The sequence below is a fragment of the Acanthochromis polyacanthus genome, chromosome 13 (genome assembly GCF_021347895.1).
Source record: "Acanthochromis polyacanthus isolate Apoly-LR-REF ecotype Palm Island chromosome 13, KAUST_Apoly_ChrSc, whole genome shotgun sequence".
Classification (NCBI taxonomy): Eukaryota; Metazoa; Chordata; class Actinopteri; family Pomacentridae; genus Acanthochromis; species Acanthochromis polyacanthus.
Genome location: NC_067125.1, coordinates 30,995,236 through 31,016,038, shown reverse-complemented (window position 1 = coordinate 31,016,038; position 20,803 = coordinate 30,995,236). Strand labels below are relative to the sequence as shown.

At 40.2% G+C, this 20,803-nt stretch overlaps 2 protein-coding genes across 3 annotated transcripts; both read right to left on the bottom strand.

Annotated features, from left to right (window-relative positions):
* Positions 1-75: 75 nt before the first annotated feature.
* On the bottom strand, positions 76-15,988 carry p4ha3 (prolyl 4-hydroxylase, alpha polypeptide III). 2 transcript variants are annotated; one of them, XM_022208164.2, is made up of 13 exons: positions 15,500-15,988; positions 13,070-13,224; positions 12,735-12,958; positions 8,790-8,939; positions 8,664-8,715; positions 8,330-8,487; positions 6,901-7,077; positions 3,669-3,733; positions 3,393-3,552; positions 3,229-3,291; positions 2,723-2,791; positions 1,596-1,692; positions 76-1,118 (listed from the first exon to the last, which is right to left on the bottom strand). In XM_022208164.2, exons 1-13 carry the CDS (start codon positions 15,682-15,684, stop codon positions 1,048-1,050), a joined length of 1,626 nt encoding a protein of 541 aa, XP_022063856.1. In that variant the 5' UTR covers positions 15,685-15,988; the 3' UTR covers positions 76-1,047. The 2 variants fall into 2 exon arrangements, 1 of the variants encoding a protein (XP_022063856.1); XR_002596320.2 differs by having other exon boundaries at positions 1,100-1,118; positions 2,599-2,791.
* A 3,195-nt stretch (positions 15,989-19,183) lies between these two features.
* Positions 19,184-20,484, bottom strand: or95a1 (odorant receptor, family 95, subfamily A, member 1). The gene has a single exon (XM_022208154.2). The coding sequence runs from the start codon at positions 20,482-20,484 to the stop codon at positions 19,519-19,521; it is 966 nt and encodes a 321-aa protein (XP_022063846.2). The 3' UTR covers positions 19,184-19,518.
* Positions 20,485-20,803: the final 319 nt, after the last annotated feature.

The window sequence follows — 20,803 nt, the reverse complement described above, 5'->3', positions numbered from 1 at the left end:
TCCTGCCAATCAAGCAGCAGGACGCTCCTATGATGTCGCCTTCAGAAAGGTTTGACGTTTTCCACAGCTCATACAGACTTTTATTAATTTATTAAATTAAATTTCAATTCTGGGCATGTTTTAAGATGAGTTATGACCTACTTGCATGCAGATATCTGAGTGGTATGCAGACAGCGGTGGTTGTGTGAGTTCAGACACGATCACTCAGCATGCAGATGAACACGACTAATGACGAGCAGCTCAATCAGAGGCCGACTTAGTGGGTCATTTGTTCCACTAGACAGTGTGCTACATATAATTCAAAGAGAGCCACAGACAGTGATGACCACATTGTTCAGTCATCCGGGGATAAACAAGCACATTCACAATGACTGGTTCCTTTGACTCACAGCACCAGACTGAGCTGCAAGCCTGAGGTCTGAGAACATAAGAATCTCTGTTATAATCAACCCAATTTGGAAACATGAGAGTCAGATTTTAACCTCTTGAAACCGGATACTGTCCTCCACCCTGTGCAGCACATGGTCTGTATCTGCTCCTGAATCCATCACACAACAACAGTGCATTTAATGGATATTTTAAGTTGGCATATTGAGAATCTTTGTTCATTTCAAACTTAAATTTCAAGATTCAGCTGTTGATTTGTAAAAACAGACCCCTGAGTGGCCCCAGTGTAGGAATAGGGCCAGATAAGATGTTGTTTTTTTAAGCAGGCAGGAGGTAAACACACAGTTTACTGAAACCAGTGCAGTGTGCGAATGCAGAGGCCTCTCTCCATCTGCAGGAACTGGCCAGAAGCAGCATTTGTCCTCTGGGGGCTGATTGCCAGCTGCTCCTCCTCCTCCTGCACCTCCAGCTCCATGTCCACTGCTGTACCTCCGGGCTCCCTGGGGCCCGGGGCTCCAATCACAGATGCAGGCTGCCCCTTCACGGCTCTCTCCTCCCCTGCCTCAGCGCTCGCTTTCTGGCTGCCTCCTTCTCTTGAAGTGTGCCTCCAAATTGTAAAGGCTTGTCCTCCGAGGGGCCCAGCGATCCCTCTGCCCCGTTTCACTCTTCAGGGTTCAGGCTGCAGCGATGCAGGAACTCTTGGCCAAACTCGTGGATCCATTTGTTTGCCACTGAATAGGCACACAGACAAAACCAAACTATGCTTAATCACTTAAAAAACTGTATTAATGTAAGCTTTCTTGCATATTTTTTAAATTTTAGATCATTTATTTTGAAAAGGCCGGCCTTGACATTAATACCTGGTGATATATTGCTACTAAAAACAGCCTCTACCAAGTGCCTCTGCAGCTGCTTTGTGATGATTAATAACCTTCTGCTCCCCGACACATACAGAAAGGTTTGGGCCAAGCGGCAGCAGATGTTTATCTGCCAAGATGAGCCCTCAGTGTCTCAGCTGCACTCTGTCCTGTCTCTAAAAGCATAATGCAGCACAGATGTGGTGCAGCTCCTGTACATGAGCTCCTGTGTATCAGGAATCCTCAAGACTGTGTAGAGTATGGGTGTTGTGAGAAACAGATGATTAAAATGATACAAAAAACACCTTTATGTGTCTGATTTTGTATCACTCCCGTCATACTAAGTCTTACCCCATTTGTCCCCGATGAGCACAGGGCAGCCGGCATGTAGGGTGTCAGTGTTTCCTTCACCATTTCTATGGAGGTTCCACCAGAAGATAGCAGCTTTCTGTGGCACACAAAACAACAAATCATTTATTTGAGTTAGAAAAGAGGTTCTTAACTCACAATTACTGGTATTATTGATTAACTTGGTCTTTATATTCTCAGTTAACAGGTAAATTATTTGGTCTGCAAAATGAAATGAATGAAAATGAGCAATTTTCTTGATAAACTCCCTCTCTAGTCATTGATTAAAATCTTTAAATCTAATTTGTGTGTCTCAAAGTTACATTTTAAAAAAATTTTCTATAAAAATTATCCTGTCCAAACTATTTTCGGACACCAGCTCAATTGCAACTCCACTCAAGTATTGTAAAACTTCTTTATGCTGAGCAATGGTAAGTTGTAATATTGCAATAATTCAGCCATACAAGTTGAAGCTGAAAACAGATTCTGAAATAAAACGATTATATAATAAAAAAAAAAAAGCCCTACTCTGCAAAGTGACAGGATTGGTTTCTTAGAGTTAAAGAAGAATAAGCACTGCAGTTGCAAGGTGGAAATACACTTATGTGACTCATCATTTGTCTTCCAGCATAATAAAAACACCTTTTGCACATGTTAACAAGGTTCATTTACACCTGAGGGGGTCTTCAAGATACAGAACATTTCCTTTTTGCTTGAAAATTCAATGAAACAATTCAAGCATACTTAAATATATGCAGGTGTAATATAAACATGTACAAGAGTCCTTACAGTTACAGTATTTTATTTGTCATTTTAGTGCTTTATGAACTTCAATTATTTTCTGTTTCAACAAATTGTAAGGTTAAATGGTTAAACTGAGAAGGATGGCCTATTAAATCTTCCATTGGAGCTCATTTATCAACCAAACACCAGCATCAACCTCCAGTGACAGCACAAAAACAGGGCTGCGGTGAAGGCCTCATGGCTGCTGCTGCTATGATCTCACCTTTTAGCACTTTGACAGCTGCAGCGGAGAGCGAGAGTGAGGCGAAAATAAGCCCGAGGCAGAAATGTAACGAAGACAAAGAAGGCTGCTTTCAGTTCATCTAAGACACTCGTGGTGTGTTTACCTCCACGACAGGAACGCTGAAGTTGGCATAGATGAAGGCTGTGGACCCACCTGCCTCGACAGGGCTGAGCTGTGGAAAAGGACATTCCTTCAGCGCTGTGTCTGGTGTTTATGCGCTCATGTTATGAAAAGCTGCTCTGTCTGCTGCACTGTTGTAAAAGTCATTCTTTTTTAATCGCTATCCAGGTTTACCCTGAGCTAGAAAACATTCAGCAGAGGGGTTGCAAAACAGAAATAAAAGAAAAAATGACATTTAAAGGAAAAATGATAGAAGAAGACAGCATAATGGAGGTCAGAGATCATCTACAAAACAATGTTGGCTTTGAAATCAGATCCAGCCAGAGTTTGTCAGGCTGGTTGTTCCAAGGTCTTGCGACACTCATGGCAATAGCTGGACATTCTTGCTTTTAATTTAGACTTTGAAACAGCCAAAAGGAAACTGCCCAAGAACCTCTGGCATCGATCTGGGTCATACAGGGTCAGAAAAAATGGTTAGACTTCACTCACGTATATCATAAAAGTTGCCACACGGTTCCCAGTTTTCAGCTTGAAGACAGGACTCGAAGGGGACTGGTTTCACAGAAATGCAAATAGATGTAAGAAAGCTGATCAATCAATCACAATTAATAAAATGGTTAATGTGCAAATATCAGCTGAATTAATCAACTCACTGTAGCATGGTCAAAGTGAGGTTCGTAGTGGCCACCAATCCCATAATTCACTACTTGCAGGTATTCGCCGTATGGATGCTTCACGTCTAGACCTGTGAGCGTCGAGATCCTCTGATCGAGCTTCCCGACGACGGAGAGAGATGAGCCCTTCAGCCACGCACTGCAAAAAATAAATACTACAGCAGTTCAGAAGAATGTCTAACACCATTTGCATCTTTTTTTTTTTTTTAAATAAATCACCAGCAGTAGTCAGAATTAAACTGATAATGTTTGTACCTCTTGCTGATCCGATAGTCTGCCGTCGCTTGTTTCTCTCCAGCTGCCACCACAGATCTCCTCAACTGGTCAATAAAGACAGAAAACAGAATCTTATATTAGTGGTGATTGTCAAAGAAGCCAAACTTTGATGTCTAGCTATAAATACGTGACCAAAAAAAAAAACTCAGGAAAAAAATTAAGCATTTCCAAAACAGTCATAAGGATGAACTTGTATTGATCTTCCCATTTTGCTTAAGTGCTTTGGAAAAGATGTTCTTCTCTCACAACAGACGCGAGTTTCCAGTTTATTTCTGTTTTTTAACTTGTCGGTGTGCACGGCAAAGTTCTGATAGGCAAGTCTCGACACTCAGCCGCCATCTTGTGAACACTCCAGACAGTTATTTCAGGATAACAAGACCAGACTGCCATGTAAATGAATGGGGAGGGAGTCATAACTGCTGCTTAAATGGTCACCATGACATAAAAGCTGCATGAAACTTGCTTTTAAAGCTTGGTGACTTTGCCCTCCATAAGGTTTAGAAAGCTTTAATTCCCAAATAATATACTTTTAGTGTCTAAGTATTCGGTTTCACGACATTGCGTCTGCATTAATGCAACAACAGGACTGGCAGGACGTGGTTTGACTGTTAGGACACAAACAATTAGCTTTTTGTGTGGAGGGCAGGCACAATCTGTCGAACAATCGCAAACCGTACACTGCAGTTTACTTTAAGATCTACCTCATTATTTATGATTTTGGAACTATTTTCCAATTTTGCATTGTTTGTTTTTCAAGATTTGTACTTTATTATGTCTCATTTTTATTGCACAGCCTGGAGAAACAGTCCCTTTGCATTTCACTGCTCATGTAGCATGTGACAAATAAAACCTCTTGAGTCTGGAACCTTTCGGTTAGAATTCTTACATAAATTTCTATTTATGATTCTTTAAATCTTGAATCTTTTTACTTTTGAAAAAAAATAACACAAAGATCGCTGTCAACAATGAATGATGAATCTTTCCAAACTGACTTTGCAGGGGGACTGCAGGAGCTTTTTTAATGCTACATGGGCTTAATTTTCTTGATTTGTCCACATCGGAGAAGAAATTCATGTTTAAGGTGTCCTGTATAGTCACAACATTCTTGCTGCTCGAGCCGACTGTGCTCTCATTGATGAGAGGTATTCGTTTATTGAAATAAAACTTCTTTTCTTGTTAACTCTGCTGGTAACTTAAAGTTGCAACCTATAAGCAGAGTCAGCACAGAGGGAAACTGTTTTTAGTTTTTAAGGTCCTCCTGGGGGGCTCTGCAGAATTGTTTGTGAATAATTAATTGACATTTAAATCTTCTTCTGAACTCATTCAATTAAACATAAATGTCTTCCAAAATAGGCATGTTTAACACCTAGTAATGGAAGGCATTTGATTCAAATAATTCTCGAACATAAAACTGTTTCATTACAAAACTTTGAGGTCAATCAGTTTATTGAAGGTGTTTGATCGTAATAATTCAGAAAATATCTGTAAAGTAACAGTGTTTCTCGTAAAATATGCCTTTACTTCAGTAAGTATATATGACTTTAGTTTTATGGTTTGTGTTTGGCAGTCATTTTCTGAATTTATTTTGTAGTGTGACTAATAATTTTACACAGATTGGCAGATCTGTTAACTGACAACAGACGTGTGTTCTGCAGAGTCGTATTTAAAAGCTTTTGGACCCAGCAGGAGTAAAGTGTAAATGGTGCTCATGGTTGGCGAACGCTGCTCAATGCTCCAAACTAATACCATACCACGGGCCTGTTTTCAATCAGCCCACAAGCTGACATAATGATGAAATAAATGCAGGGGTTTCCATCGGAGCAAAGGATGGAAAACTCTCTGAACAATGCCAATACCTCACAGAAACTATAGGGCACCAATTGCCCACCAGATATTCCATGCAGTCACTGACTCAGTGAAGTGCGAGTTGCTCGGAGGACAATATGCTGCAAATATTCAGCTCGGCCAAGTTTTCATAGTAATGGATCCCTCATTCCTTTAAGCCTCGCTAAATGTCTGGAAGCAGACCAGCTTCTCCTCTATAGGACACATTCAGGGTCTTCCCAGAAGGAAAAGATCGGTTTAGACCCCTGCAGCCAGAGAGTTTCACAGCACAGAACATCATTAAGTAATAGAAGTGTAGTTTGATATTTTTTGCAACATGTCTTTACTCCTAATACAATGAATTATATCAGATTCTAAACCTAATTTTCCTTCCCAGTGCCCTCATTGCAAAGACAAACATAATCAGCAAAGCGTACTTAAAAGCATTAGAAAAGTACTAGTTGGGCACAACACTCCCAAGCAAGAGCATTTTATATATACAGACAAATTATTGTAGTGGATTATTATTGCAGGTGCATTCAACTGTGAACAGTTTAATTATTGTGGAGCTAATTTGAGTCCTAATTAATCACATCAAGTAAAAGTGTATCTCATTACAATACCTGACTAAATGCACACATTTATTGTCTATTTCCAGTAATTAAAGGCTCCAAATTGCACAAATTCTCAGCTATAAAACTGAGCCAGACAGTTAAATATGCACCTATTTTGGATACTCAGAGTCAAGAGACAAGAAAAACAAAACATGAGACAGAGTGACAGTGATGAAAAAAAAGAAGTGTTGCAGTTATTTTTGCCAGTAGAAATCAACTGTAGTGTCGCTCCTAATACACAGTTTGTGGTATATGACAGCAGTAGCTTCATTTGATTATATTACACTATTGAATTTGCTCACAAAATCAACAAATACAACAAATATTCTAAACAATTTGAATAGTATGTGTATGGAGAATGAATAACAATAGTTTTGGTTTCGTCAGTTGTAAAATCTGACAAATTCTTCATTCTTCAACGTGAGAGTCACCACAACTTTATGTAATTTTACTGAGGAACACATGTTCACATGGGAATAGCAAAATCTCAAACAGATTTTCCACCACAGGTCATTTAGTTGTTGACTTGAGCGAACTTAATCAGTCTCTCATGAATCTCTTCCTATTGCCAAGAAAATATTTTCATGCTTGGTGTTTTGTGAGTCCCCTGTGGAAGAGCTCAAAACTCTACAAAACACGAGATTACAAAACCATCTGAGGATCTGCCCGATGGAAATAAAAAATGCATGTTAATGTTAAAGATGTGGTTTTCTCTGTTAATTCGTAGAAAGCCGACATATTGCCGACACATGGGTAGTTGGATGAGGACTTACTCCAGGCTGGGCGAGACTCTTGATGTCTTCAACCTCTACGTCGGTGATGAAGTCGTGGTAAAGAATCACAAATGGCTGTAAGCTCAACACCTCCCGTTTCGTCGGCATCAGCAGCAGTGCAGGGTTGTTGTTGGTGAAATAGTCGCAGAACAGTCTGGGGTTCTTGAAATGCATTGGCTATCAGAGGAAACATGCAGCTGAAGTCCATTAACAGGATCAAAACATGGAAATTCATCCACAATATGATATTTCTATTAGCCTAGCTGGACCCCCTGTTTGGTGCTAATTAGCAAATAGACCAATAAAACTAATTGTGTTGTTGTCTAAGTTCCCCTCGTGCTGTCCAAACAGAGCTGATCCTTTAGGCCATGGGTTTAGGACTTCTACAGTCATTGTGACGATGGCAGCAGATTATCTGGATTCTGTGGGTTGAGGGGTGGGACCTCAGTGTATCAGACTTGCTTTGGTGCACCCTGCAAATGCTGAAATGTTTTGAGACTGGTTCACTGTTTTAGGCTGTTGTGTTCTTCAAGCTGTTTCGCAGTATATTTTACAGTCTGTCAGGGTGCATTTTTCTGCTGGGTGAGACCACATCTGTTGGGGAGTGGTGTTTCTGACAGAGCGTACTTGGTCTACAACAATGTTTAGGTGGGTGTAAACAGTAAACTCAGATGTTGACTACAAACATAATAAAGGGTCTACCAGCTGCACATCAGCATGTTAGCATGCTAGCATTTGGCATGGCCTAAGAGCTGCAGGTACATCTATTGAAACAAACAAATTTGTAACCCCTTTTAAATAGCAGCTTTCTACACCCATCAGGCACAAGATTAAAAGCACTGCCAAGTGAAATGAAAGATGTTGATAATCTCATTACATTTCAGTGTTCTGCTGAGATACCATGGCTTCACATGGATGTTACTTTGACACATACTACTTAGCTAAACATTGTTGCAGACCATGCAAACACTTTGCAATGCCAGCGGCCTTCCCCAGCAGGAGAGTGCTCACTGTCACACTGCAAAAACTGCTCAGGAACAGCTTGAGAAACAGGGCCCAAGGCAGTGACCCCTAGCCCCTCAAATCCCAATCTGATTGAGCATCAAAGCACCAGAATCCAAGTCTGATCCCAGAAGAATCCAACCCACAACCCACAGGATCCACTGCTAGGGTCACCTTTACAGGCTACATATCCATGTCCCAGTGTGTCAGGGCTGTGATGGCAGTATGACAGTGACTGACATAACATTAACCAGGTGGTTTTTATGCTTTTGCTGATCAGTGTACATGCAGATTCAAGAAATACACTAAATCACTGGTGGTTATCCTGTAAAGAACTTAACATTTTGACTAACAAGTATGTAAAGGCCTGTAAACAACATTAAAAAAAAAGGTCCTGATACATAGTATGATTGATTGTGATGAGTACCTGAGAGCCTTGGGTTTGGCAGAGTCTCTCATAAGTTTCTCTGGTCCTTAAATAAGTGGAGGTGGGTCTCCTCAGACCATCACCTCTGGGTGGACCTGCAGCAACTAGCAGCTTCTCATATTTCTCTACATTCTGCAGAACTCTTCCATTCATTGGGTCTGAGAAGAAACACATGCAGGATGTCTGTGTAGATGCTCAGTCCTATAGATTATGGCTCCTTCACTTTTATATTGCTCAAATGCAAGATAAAACTGGTGCAGAAGGTTTTCCAGAGGCTGTTTATGCTGCACAGATGTGATTAAAGCAAAGAGAGGAGTTAACAGAAAAGATTTACCGTGATGCAGTAACTCCTGAGACAGGCTCAGAGCGTGGGAGACGTTTCCTGTCTGAAACAAAGAGAGAAATTCAGAGCTCTGTGATCCATCAGTAATCTGCATTTCTTAAATGTAAGACTGCTTACTTTAAAATGAGAGAAGGCCAGGTGATCCAGAGCATCTTCTAAGGTTCCTTCATTCTCAGGGCTCCACTCTCCTCTGGTTCCCCTGAAGAGACGAACCGACTCCTCCATCCACTGCACGGAGTGATAATAGTCTTCCTGTTCATACGCCACCTGTGTGCAAAAACACAGGCTTAATGTTCATTTAAATTATCAGAAAATTTAAAAGAATTTGCCATTCCAAAGACTGGCCATCAGACTGAAAAACCAAAACGCTGAATCCATTTTTGACTCTGTGAGTCTTTCAGGTTTTAGGGATGGTAATAATCACATCCATTTAGTAGCAGATTGAGTTTCTATCACTTCAAACGGATGGAATTACTTTGTCATCGTTGGATCAGATGCCATAGGCCAGGTCATTGTGGTTGTTTCAGCTAAATTAGGAAAAAAAAAAGTAGAGGGCTGGATAGTAAAATGCAGAAAATATAGCTAGCAGATGACTAACACAGTTAATGTGAGACTTCAAAACTGGAAAGTGTCCATTTGAGTGGATTTAACCTTTTAATTTCAGTCTTTCTGGTTCTTCCTGACACGTATGCATGTGCAGCTGTTGCTGTTTTCTCTGCTGTGTCCAGGACACTATTGAAATTATCTGATTAATAGAAGCGACAAGAGCATCATGACTTGGCAAGAATGTTAAGTTCAAGATGTGATGTAACTTTTACTTGTGTTCTTCTTTTTTAAGCTGTATTTTTAGGTGTCTTGCATGTATTCACTATGAAGAGTGTAAAGAAACAGGGCGTGCAGGAGGGAGAGCAGAGGAATGAGAAGCAGCAAATGGTTTGGCCAGTTGGGAATTTAATTGAGGTTCTGCTGCTCAGGGTACCAATATGACATCAGTCCAAACCACTCAGCTATCGGGCTGCCTCTGAGAAGTTCTTGAACTTTTCAGTCATTATTGTCGTCCCATCTTGACTCTGACTTCTTATCCAGGGATGTTTAGGCGTCATCTGTTATCCAATTAACAGTTTAGTACATTAGCGATTAAAAACATCAAGAAGATAAAATGCTTCTTAAAATTTCCCAGAACCTCACCTGATGTTTTAAATTTGCTTGTTTTGTCCAACCAACAGCTAATAAACCAAATATATCATTAATTATTGTTTGGGTAAAACAAAAGCAGCAAATGCCCACATTAAAAAAAAAAAGAAATTATTTGACTTTTTTGCTTGAAAATTATAGAAATAAATATTGGATTATAGAGTTAGTTGCCCTTTAATTAATATTTTTGTTGTCAAATCAACAACTGCAGCTCTAGTCTCAAATAGTTTTGACTGTTTTTTACCTTTAATCATTTTTTCTACAACAATTTAAAGTGTATTTCTGCCTGTGTGCGAAAGAAATGCCCATCAAAATCTGATAAAAAGCCTCAAGTGACGTCAGCTGAGTGTTTGGGTCTAAATGCAAGCTTGAAAATGAAAAAAAATCTGCAGGTGTGGAGGTGAAAAGCAGTTCATAGCAGCTGCAGCTCCAGGCGACATGAGCAAATTATACAGCAAAACATGGGGTGGTGAAGTTGCATCATGGGTAATGTAGGCAGCACATTGTAGACATAAATGCATATAGTTGCGTTGGTTTTGATACTTTTGCACGTTATAGAGTTGAAATGTGACGACTTGCAGCTTTTCTGATTTTTGCTCAGATAAATGGACGTTCTGCAGGATTCTCGGGATCTGCTCTGAATTTGGTAGAGAAGCTTTTTTCTGTTTAATATGCTCCTCATCAGCTACAGCTTAATGATTGTGCCTTTAAAGCAAGATTGTAGTTTAAAGTTCTGATCAGACGTGCATAAGTGAAGGGTGCAACTGCATTTTAAGAGTTGGTTTTAGTATTATGTATCTGCAATCATCTGGTTCTTTTGATATATTTCACTTTTGTCCCATGTCCATTGTCTTTATGCTTGTTTGTATCATTTTTTGGAACCTTATAGGGGGTCACTCGAAGAAAACAAGGTCTTAATCTCAAAAATAAAGACAAACTAAATGCTAAACTGATTTCTTTTCAATATATTGTACCTGTGTGTCATCTTAGCAAACTACATTATAGATAAAGATGCAGCATGCTGCTTCAGGTCTGAACACCTTAAGCAGCATTTTTTGCAGTTAGTGCATCATAAACATTTACCACAGTCTTTTTTACCTGCTTGAACAGAACGTTGGAGCTGATTTGACTTGATTAAGTGCTGACTAAAGCCATGGCATCACCCACATAGAAAGAGGGTGGCATGCGGCTCCTCTCATCACAAGATTAAATCCACAACCCTCTCCAGACGTCACACAAACCAACCACCGAACCTCCAAAGCACACACAGAAAGTCACCAGCTAATCAAACGTCTGCTCTGCCACAGGTTTACATCCACTTCACAATATTACACTCTATAATTTGGGACCTGTTGGACTTTACAGCAGCAGGCTGGAGAACCAATGAACTTTTAAAATAGTTCCACTGAGGAAAGCCCCAGCTGGTGTTCTATTCGAACAGCTGAAAAATACTCCTGTGAACAAACCCTGCACGTTTGGAAAATTGGTTTAACAGCCACATAAAAGCAGCTGACAACACCCTAAAAGAAGCATCTCTCTCCACAGATTCTCACAGATTATCTCAGCACAAGTGAAGGCAAGCTCTGCTCTTAACGTCAGCAGCATGAGATAATGTCTTTTCCATACGGGAGCGAGTCTTTCCCACACAGCGCTCTGCCCTTTACTGTGGGGAAACCTCTTTTTTCCCCTTCCATACTTCTTCCATACTAGAATAACATATCATCCTCACATGAGCAGGATTCTGAGACACGCAACGGGAGGAATCCAACTTTTTCCAGGCTGACTGTCTTTTCTGTTCCCACCACACAAACACACAGTGGAGGATCTGGAATAAAATCTGCTGCAGATCTCTGGAACAGCAGGGAAACCTTCACAGCAGCATCATCCACATATCTCTGTGTCTAATTTCTTTACCTGAACACGTGTAGCTTGTTTTACTCAGAAAATGGATCCAGAGGGATGACAGATGTGTTTCAACAGAGTCTCATCACTTTGTCTTTGCTATATTTTAGGAAATACATAGACGACAGATAACCAAAGGTGGCTTATTTACTGAACTACTACATTTTATGCTGCTTTATCCATCTACATCACTGCATTTTACTTCAGTACCTTTTACTGAAGATTTTTTTTAACATTATCATATTGTTCAAGAAGGCTCCACCCACCCACCCCCCGATAAAGCGGTGTATAGAGAATGGATGGATTGTTCAAGATCATTGGAGGTTTGACATGAAGCTTAAAAGCTCAAACTGTTTTTTGTTAGAAATGAATAGTGGATGATCCTATTGTACTCAGACTGTGCATCCATATGTGTCAGTACTAGAAAAAATGGCGACTCTTCATAATATAGATATTCTACCATTGACATTTTAATTGATTTCTATTCTTCTCTATCTGTTGTGGGCAAACAATGCCTGCAGTTCAGCTGAATTGAATTTTTGTTGGATGACTTCTGGTCGCAGCTGAGTCACTAAAAGCTTCTCGGCTGCACTGCTGAGGGCAGAATGTTTTTGTTTTATGTCTCGCAAATGGTTACTTTTTGACATATTCTTAAATGAAACATTAGAATAGAGTGACTAAAATGAAATAGCACGGTGTCAAGCTTAGATTTGGTTACTTTTCTAGACAAAACTGCGTTCTACACCAGATTAGTTCAAAGTTAGATTATTTTTTATGTTTAAATCTGTGATAAATATGTAATTTTGCTGATTTTTTATAAAGACAACATGTGGTTCAAACCTTTGGACAAATTGTGGAGTTCAGGGGTTTCATTACATTTTAAGGAAAATGCTTCTTTTCTTATGTAAAAGAGGCACACTAAAAATAATCAGGGTAAGCAGTAAAGCAAAATAACAGGTTTTGTACCTTCCCAACCAGAAAGCAGTCATCACCAGACAGCGGGATGGACACTGCAGGCATGTAGACATCAACAGCTTCACCGTTAGCGACTCTTTGGAAGCGACCCCTGGCAAGACTCGAAACCTGCAGAGCGTAAACGTCCTGCAGCCTCATCAGCCCCTTGGCGGCCCCCTGCAGGTCCTCCAGTTTGGGCAGCTCGGCCTCTTCCTCCTCGTAACTGGACCTGAGGGCTGGACAGCAGAGGGCCAAAAGGTGAAGAGGGGGTTGGGTAGTGACAGGAGAGAAATAAGGGTGTTGCGTTATCACCACCAGATGTGTCGGTGAAGAAACACTGAGCCGACCTTGCGCGTTTTCCAGAGCTTCGTTGCTGTAGACGACATTCAGCCACTCGGAGTGCAACCGCTTGATCAGGGTGAAGGCCACCAGAGGGTTCGCCATCCCAGCTGCCGGGCCTTTGTAAAGTTCTGAGTGCAGGTCAGACACTTTTGTATAAAAACTGTGTGGAAAAAAAACACAAAAAAGCCCTCAGAGTCTTCCTCAGAGCAGAACGTGTAAAAGCTCAATAAATTTAGTCACATCAGTTGGTGGAACAAGATTATAATCTGATAATCTAATGAACCGAGCCTTATATTTAAAAATACAATGGGTTTAGGCTCAGTCGTGTAAATCTGCATCTAATAATACTTATATTGTTATGAAGTCCAAACATATTTAAACCTCACACCGCACAAATCCTCCACAACAAAGCTGCCGTTTGAAACTTTGTGACCAAAATGACTCCTCCATAAAATCAGTCAGTCATTTCCACAGAGAAACAGTTGAGTCAGGGGTTAAAATTGGAGGGAAGTGACTTTGTTTAGTTTTGCTCAGTCAGCCTCTTTCCAACAAAGCTAAGATTTCTAACTGCATGAGAAGTGAAATGATTAATTTTGTGAAAGCTGGTTTAGTTTATGGGCACTAATAATACAACAACACCCTATACCTGCTAAGACATCTTACTGTGTTTACAGCTTTTACACTGGAGCATATTGTGTTTGTTTTACTGATATGACTAAGTTATGGTAGATTTCTACCACAGGTGCTTCATGAATTTGTATTCAGCACTGTGACAAATTCTACACCCTTAAAAATATTTGTGCTATTCAACTATTGTGTTTTTTTCACATATTTACCCTTTTGTCAGCTCTTTCAACTCTAAAAAAGGGGACGCAGGGAGTGTGCTCTAACTATCAAGGCATCACACTGCTTAGGCTCCCTAGAAAAGATTATTCTAGGGTGGTGGAAGGAAGTTTGACTGACTTTCAAACCTAAGATTCAGGAGGAACAGTGGACTACTTCTTTACCCTTGCAGAGTTGGAAGTTTGACCATCCCGTCCACGTGTTTTGTGGATTTGGGGAAGGCCAATGACAGTGTCCCAGAGGAGGGCACCAGTGCTGTTCCTATGAGCCATCTGGTCCTTGTACAACCAAAATGATCACTGTATTTGTATTCTAAGCACAAAGTCAAACATGTTTTCAGTAGCAGTTTAAGTACATGGACATTGTCCCTTGTCTCTGATTCAGTTTGTGATGTTCATGGACAGGATCTTGAGGAACAGTCGGGGTGAAAAAGGGTGTCTTCCACTTTGGGTAACTCAGAGTTGTGTCTCTGCTTTTTGCAGATGGTGTGGTTCTGCTCAGTTCAAATCGTGACCTTCAGTCTGCACTGTGGTGGTTTGCAGTCGAGTGTGAAGTGACTGAGATGAGAGTCAGCACCTCCAAATCTTTGGTCATGGGGTCATGGTTCTCCACATGAAAAATTCTGGATTGCTCCTTCTGGGCGAGTTGGTACCCCAAGCAAGGCAGTGTAAATATCTCAGGATGTTGTTTACCAGTCGAAAGCTGACCCAGGATAAGTGGTTGAAAATGGATGGATCGACAGATATCGTTTGCTCATTAGAACTTGCTTGTTTAGGCCTTTAGGATTTCAGATTTTTTGGACAAGGCCTGAAAGATCACAACTTTTTAGGTTTCAAAGTGTTTTCATTGGGAATGCACAGCTTTCAGTGCTGTCAGGAGGCGCCTCTGGTTTCCCCTTCTAACAGATAACATTAAGGTTTTAGCATTTCAGGTATGCGACTACAGCTTCAGCTCTGTCACTCTCATTAGATATCTCACAGATCCTAGTATCTTAAAGCTGGCAACACTGGTGCAGCTCAATAGTTTAGTCACAAGACACACCTTTGTATATGATTTGAGGCATAAATTATTATGAATCAGACTAACTCCTGCACACAGTGTGAGAATCACTCCTACACTACAGTAATATTTATACGAATCATGGACTAAGCAATGAGAGAAAGTTAAATAGGAACCTCACTTTGCAGAAAGTACAGTGTGCCACATTTTATATTCAGTTAAACCCTGAAATAACCTGAAAATGGTGCTATAAAGAGGTAAAAATCTAAAATTTGTGAGCTTTGCGTGCCTCAATGTGTCAAAATACATTTGGATGAAATCAGAGGCGCATTGAAATGCAGCTGTGGATGTAACAATGTGACCGTATCCTTGTAAAACCTCCACATGTACTGCTTCCATCATGTCCAACAACTTGTTCCTTTATTACTCACTGTGTTCCAGCATTATGAGATCATCTCTGCAGTTTGACCACAAACTAAACCTGAAGCATCAATTAGTGCCATGTTTTCCTTTAATTCTGCACAGACTAACAGTAAATGATTAATTTTCTGCCATGGTCATCTGTAATAATATAATAAGTCTTCATCACTCACCGCTTGATGTCCTGCAGTCTCTCCTGTTCGTGATCGATATAAGTTCTCAGATAATCGATCAACTTCCGTTCCACGCTGATCGCCTGCTTCACGTTCAGCAGCGACGTGTACATTTCTGATGAACATCTGGGAGCCACAGCTGCAACCAGCACACAGCAAACCAACACAACAGGACTCATCTTCATCTGCAGCGCTGGAATCAAACTTTGCGTCCTTCAGCAGCTTCTCCGGATCGGTTTTCCTGAGCAGCTCTGAGGATCTTCGGGGTTCTGATTTGCTGCTGGCTGTTTGAGGAGCTGTAGGAGGATCTGAGACTCTTCACAGCGGATCAGTTTCCGTCTTCTGCTCTCTGGACTGACCTGAACCCTGGATTCACTCAGGACAATTAGGGTGAACGTATTTCTTCTAGAATAACTTCATTTTTTCTTTATATTTGTAATTAAACGATCTGCTCCTTCAATTTGAGCTCAATAAATCATGCTATATTTGCTGTGATCAACTGTTCATCTGTATTTCTTCATGTTTGTTTTGCATTTATGCTTTAAAGCGTGTGACTAAGGACAGTCAATCATTTATTTTCCAAATAAATAAATTTAAGCGCATATTGGCATCAAATTTGGAGTCACAGCGCCACCTGCAGGTAAAATGTCCGCACAGCAACCAAACTCTGCAGAGAAACATCTGAGGAGACTTCAGTTCATTCAGAAACACACAGGTTCTGACTGGAACCAGAAATTATTCACACTGATGCCACAGAAAAATCATTTTAGTTCCACAAAAAAACTTTTAGCCAGAAGCTCTTAAAAGTAGTTCAAGCACGTCATCAAACACTTTATTGTCTCTCTTCGACATCTCAAATGCAACATTGTAGAAACTTTTAATACAATTCTATACACCTTGTGTTTCTATGATTTGCTCACACTTACCTGCCATGCCATAGCTATTTCTGAACCTGTAAAAGTTGTATCTTCATTATGCTTTGGTATTTCTTGCCTTATTTGCTGTGCTTCATTTGCATTTAGCTGCTGTAATGTGCAACTTTCCCCAGTGAGGGACTAGTCAAGTTGATATCATCTTAAAAATCAGTTTGAAACAAAACTCCAAAACAAAAAAGAGAGGTCCCTTTAGAGACTATAAATGTTGCTCCAAAGAACTTAAGCACATATGGGGGTTTTTAATAAACCATTTTCATGGTAGTTCTTTGTTCAGACACTTTGTTCAGTAAAAAAAAGTTCTTCAGTCAAAACAAGCACAGAAACCTACACTCACTGGCCATTTGTTAACATAGCTTTTTACTGAAGTCTACTACACTCTGGAAAGGTAATACAACTGTCAGCTTCTGAGAGGCACAAAGTAAATCAGGGGACTGATGGGCCAAACGCATGTCATGCATCAATGACTTTAGGACCCAAATTCAGACACCATTGACAGGAATTAAAGGAACACAAAGCTAATTTCAATTAAAAAGCTGCGACAAAAACAGATCAGTCCAGAAAAATCAAAAGCATGCAGAGCTGACACAGATCTGCAGCCTCCACCTGGTTTATGTTTAACTGTCAGATCTATAAAAGTGCGGAACTCATTTCAAAAACCGGTGCTCATGAGTCCATAAAACACAGAGGTCATGACTGTTTTCTCAAAGAAGACAAGAGCTTTAATTCCTTCATTATTAATTCCTATGCAGAGGTTAGATTTATCTGTAAAGAATCTGGAGAACAGAATGATGTGACCTTACTTTGTTCGCCTCATTTAGAGGATAGTAAATATTTTACCAGGGTTTCTGCAGGGTTTCTAAACTAGAGACTTACAAAGACCACATACGATGCAGTTTATTACCTGTTTCATGATCGTACCGATGACTAAAGTATGAAATCATGATTGAATATCAGTGGATATGATTCGATCTTAAATGACTTATCACTTTATTTCTTTTTTTAAGGATTTCTCACCAGTATAAAAAATTTATAATGACAATCTATTTCATTAATGTCACCAGTTCCAGTAAAGTGACCTAAAATGGCCAAATAATGAGTCATTAATAAGCTTCTGATCTACTCTGACCTGACTGAAACTGCACAACAGCAACAGTCACATTTCAACTTTAAGGTGAAATCTGATACAAAACATTTGGTAATTACAATAATTATCTATGACAGACTCACTAAAAATGTCTAAGACATTTCCTAATTACATATGATTGGCTTAAATACCCTGTAATGCCTTTTTTTTTTTAAAGAGAAATGTTCATGTTTTATTTCTACAATTAGCAAAATCAACAGCAGCAGCCTCCAGGACTGAATGATAAAAACAGGTATTCAATTATTTTTAACTATTTATCAAGCAAAGATGTTCAGCATTCTTTTATCCAGATGCACTTACTTCAGAAATACATACAGGAAGTTGTATTATTTTTTATTCAGATGTATTCAGTGTACAACCAGTGAAAAATCCAGATGATATTTTTGGTCCATCACATGATGGAAAACAACATTTCATGGTTTTACTTTGACACAAAAGTTGTTGGTACTCGCTGTAATTGTTCCTCTGGCCAGAAAAGATCCTTTCTCAGTTCTTTGACATATTGATGTGGGGAAAAATCCACAGTCCTTGTTCTGTGCAAAAATTTATATTAAGTATATCAGAATCTAAAATGAGGCAAATCAGCTGCACGAGTTTTCGTTTGCAGTACAAAGTTCTCTCTTTGTGTTTCTGGCTGAGCTGCAGTGGAGGGATAGCAACACAAAAACAGATTTTTCTTAACCAGATTTTTCTTCAAGCTTCCCCTCTAAATGTATCTTCACTGAAAAACATCCACAGAACTTGATCTGTGAAAAAAGTCATATAAGCCGATATGAGACTTCAACTGTCTGAGTTAACAAATTAAGAAAATATCTTGCGGAAATAACTGTTTTAGCAATAACACAGAATAAATAAATACATTCTTATGTTCCTTTTCCTCCCCTGCAGCTCCAACAGGGAGCACAAAAGAGGGAAGCTTTCACTACAACAGTGCAACTCTGACAGTTATTCACTTAATTTTCATCTCACAAGGATTCAGTTCAGGGTCAAGCTGACTGAGATCCTGTCATTTACAGTGACCTGTTAAATGTCAGTATGAACAATATTAACAACAATACAGCATGAAAAACCTGTCCAGTGTTCATATGAGCATCAGATTGTTGCTTCAAGACAGATCTGAAAAATCATGAACTTAGTTTTAAGCTAATATGAGATTTCGCCCAGCTGAATCTGCAAATTAACTAAATAACTTCCAGAATAAACAGTTTTTAACAAAATAAATCTAATTCTAATGTTACTGTACCTCCACTGCAGCTCAAACAAGGAGCACAAAGAGGGAAATATTTACTAAAACAATGCAACTCAGGAAGTTATTCACTTTTTGTCACTCATAAGAACACACATTAGACTCATATAAAGATTTTGCACAGATCAAGGTCTGTGATCTTATCCTTTACAGTGAACACACACAATGAGGAAGTCTGGTAAAGGTCAGTATGAACAATATTAATAAAACAGCATGACAAACCTGTTCGGTGTTCATATGGGCATCAGATTGTTGTTTCAAGACACATCTGAAAAGTCATGAACCTCTTTTAAAGCTAATATGAGGTTTCAGCTGTCTGTATGAGCAAATTAAGCAAATAACTTCCAGAATAAATGGTTTTTAACAAAATAAATCTCCTTCTTATGTTAGTTTTCCTTCACTGCAGCTCAAAGGAGGAGCACAAAGAAGGAAGATTTTACTAAAACAGTGCAACTCTGGAAGTTATTCACTCATTTAGACTCAAAGATTCTGCACAGATCATTTGCAGTGAAAGCACACAAAGAGCACACCTGTTAAATGTCAGTATGAACAATATTAAGAACGACACAGCATGAGAAACCTGTTCAGAGTTCAGTGTATCTCATCTCACTGATCTCTTTTTAAGACCTGTCCTGCAGACACCCCGATGAAACATCACAAGCACGTTTTATGACAGTTCTGCATTATGCTTGAATCATGAAGCAGACAGACTGTCCTGCAGTTTGCCAATGACAGCAGCTTTGATGTTGTTTGAGCAGCAGAGGAAGGTTTTGCCGATGTAGTCTCTGAGATTCTGATCTCTGAAGCCGTAGATGAGCGGGCTGAGGAAGCGGGGGATCAGGATGAAGCAGAAGTAATTGAAAAAGGCGATATCTTCTGGTAGCCAGTTAGCATGCAGCACTATGAGAGTCTCGGTGATGGGGTGAGTGAAAGCCAACAGGCAGAGCAGCAGCTGGAAGCCATGCAGCAGAACAGTGTGCATGGCTTTGCTTACTGATGCTCTGTTCTGCCTCATCTTCCTGGTTTCCATCAGGATTCTCACATATGTAAAGAGGATAACAACAGCCACTAAAGTGAACATAAGCACATAAAATGCAGCTTTGAACAACATCTGGACTGCAGACGAGTTTACAACAGTAACTTTGCAGGACACAGGGGTGGAGAGGGCATCCACAGCGGGGTCTAGCTCCCCAATGGCAAATTCTATGATGGGGTAAGTGCAGCTGAGGAGCCACAGGGACAGAATGATGATCCAGATGCGGTCCGAGCGCCAGGCGGCCGGACGCTGCAGGGGGTAGAAGATGGCAACATAACGCTCCAGTGACATCGTGGCCAGGATTAGGAGAGTGTTCTGGAAAGTGGCAGTGGATAGGAGCAGCAGAGGGACACAGCAGACCAGCACCAGCTTCACCTGACCCATGACGAAGAGGAAGAGCAGCACAGAGGACAGGATCTGCAGCGTGTCGTTGATCAGCATGTAGGCAAACAGGATGTAACGCGACGTGTCCAGGAACTGCCTGTGAGACGCAAAGATGTGCAGCATGACACCGATGCAGCAGAGGAAGGCGCAGAAGAAGGGGATGACTATGCACACCTTGATGATCACAGACAGGCTTGTTTGTGAAGTCGCATTCACTGGGAGTTCAGTCAGATTCTGCATTTTAGAGCTGAGGACTGAAGCACAAAAGCATCACTTTAGACTGCATGTACACACAAAGAAAATGAAAGAAAACACGCCATATTGCAAAACTGACAATCACAATAAAAAATTGCTGAATTGCCTCTTGATAACTTGAAAACAAATCAATTCACGCTTTTAAATGAAAACACATTTCCATATTGACAATAAAAGAGCAGCTCATCACTCACCTCGGACAGCCTTCATCTGTCAGAAGAGCCCTGACCTCTCTTCGTCTTATCATAGAACATATCTTCAGTGGATGTTCCTCCCCTTATCTCATGGGGATGACCTCATTGTA

What these genes read in the sequence shown, in the direction of transcription:
- or95a1 (XM_022208154.2), bottom strand. Translation starts at nt 20,484, where the DNA reads ATGCAGAATCTGACTGAACTCCCAGTGAATGCGACTTCACAAACAAGC.
- p4ha3 (XM_022208164.2), bottom strand. Translation starts at nt 15,684, where the DNA reads ATGAAGATGAGTCCTGTTGTGTTGGTTTGCTGTGTGCTGGTTGCAGCT. An exon ending in AGACTGCAGGACATCAAGCG is followed by an intron (nt 13,225 to 15,499) that starts GTGAGTGATGAA and finishes TTTTCCACACAG; the next exon opens with TTTTTATACAAAAGTGTCTG. An exon ending in GACTATCGGATCAGCAAGAG is followed by an intron (nt 3,553 to 3,668) that starts GTACAAACATTA and finishes TATTTTTTGCAG; the next exon opens with TGCGTGGCTGAAGGGCTCAT.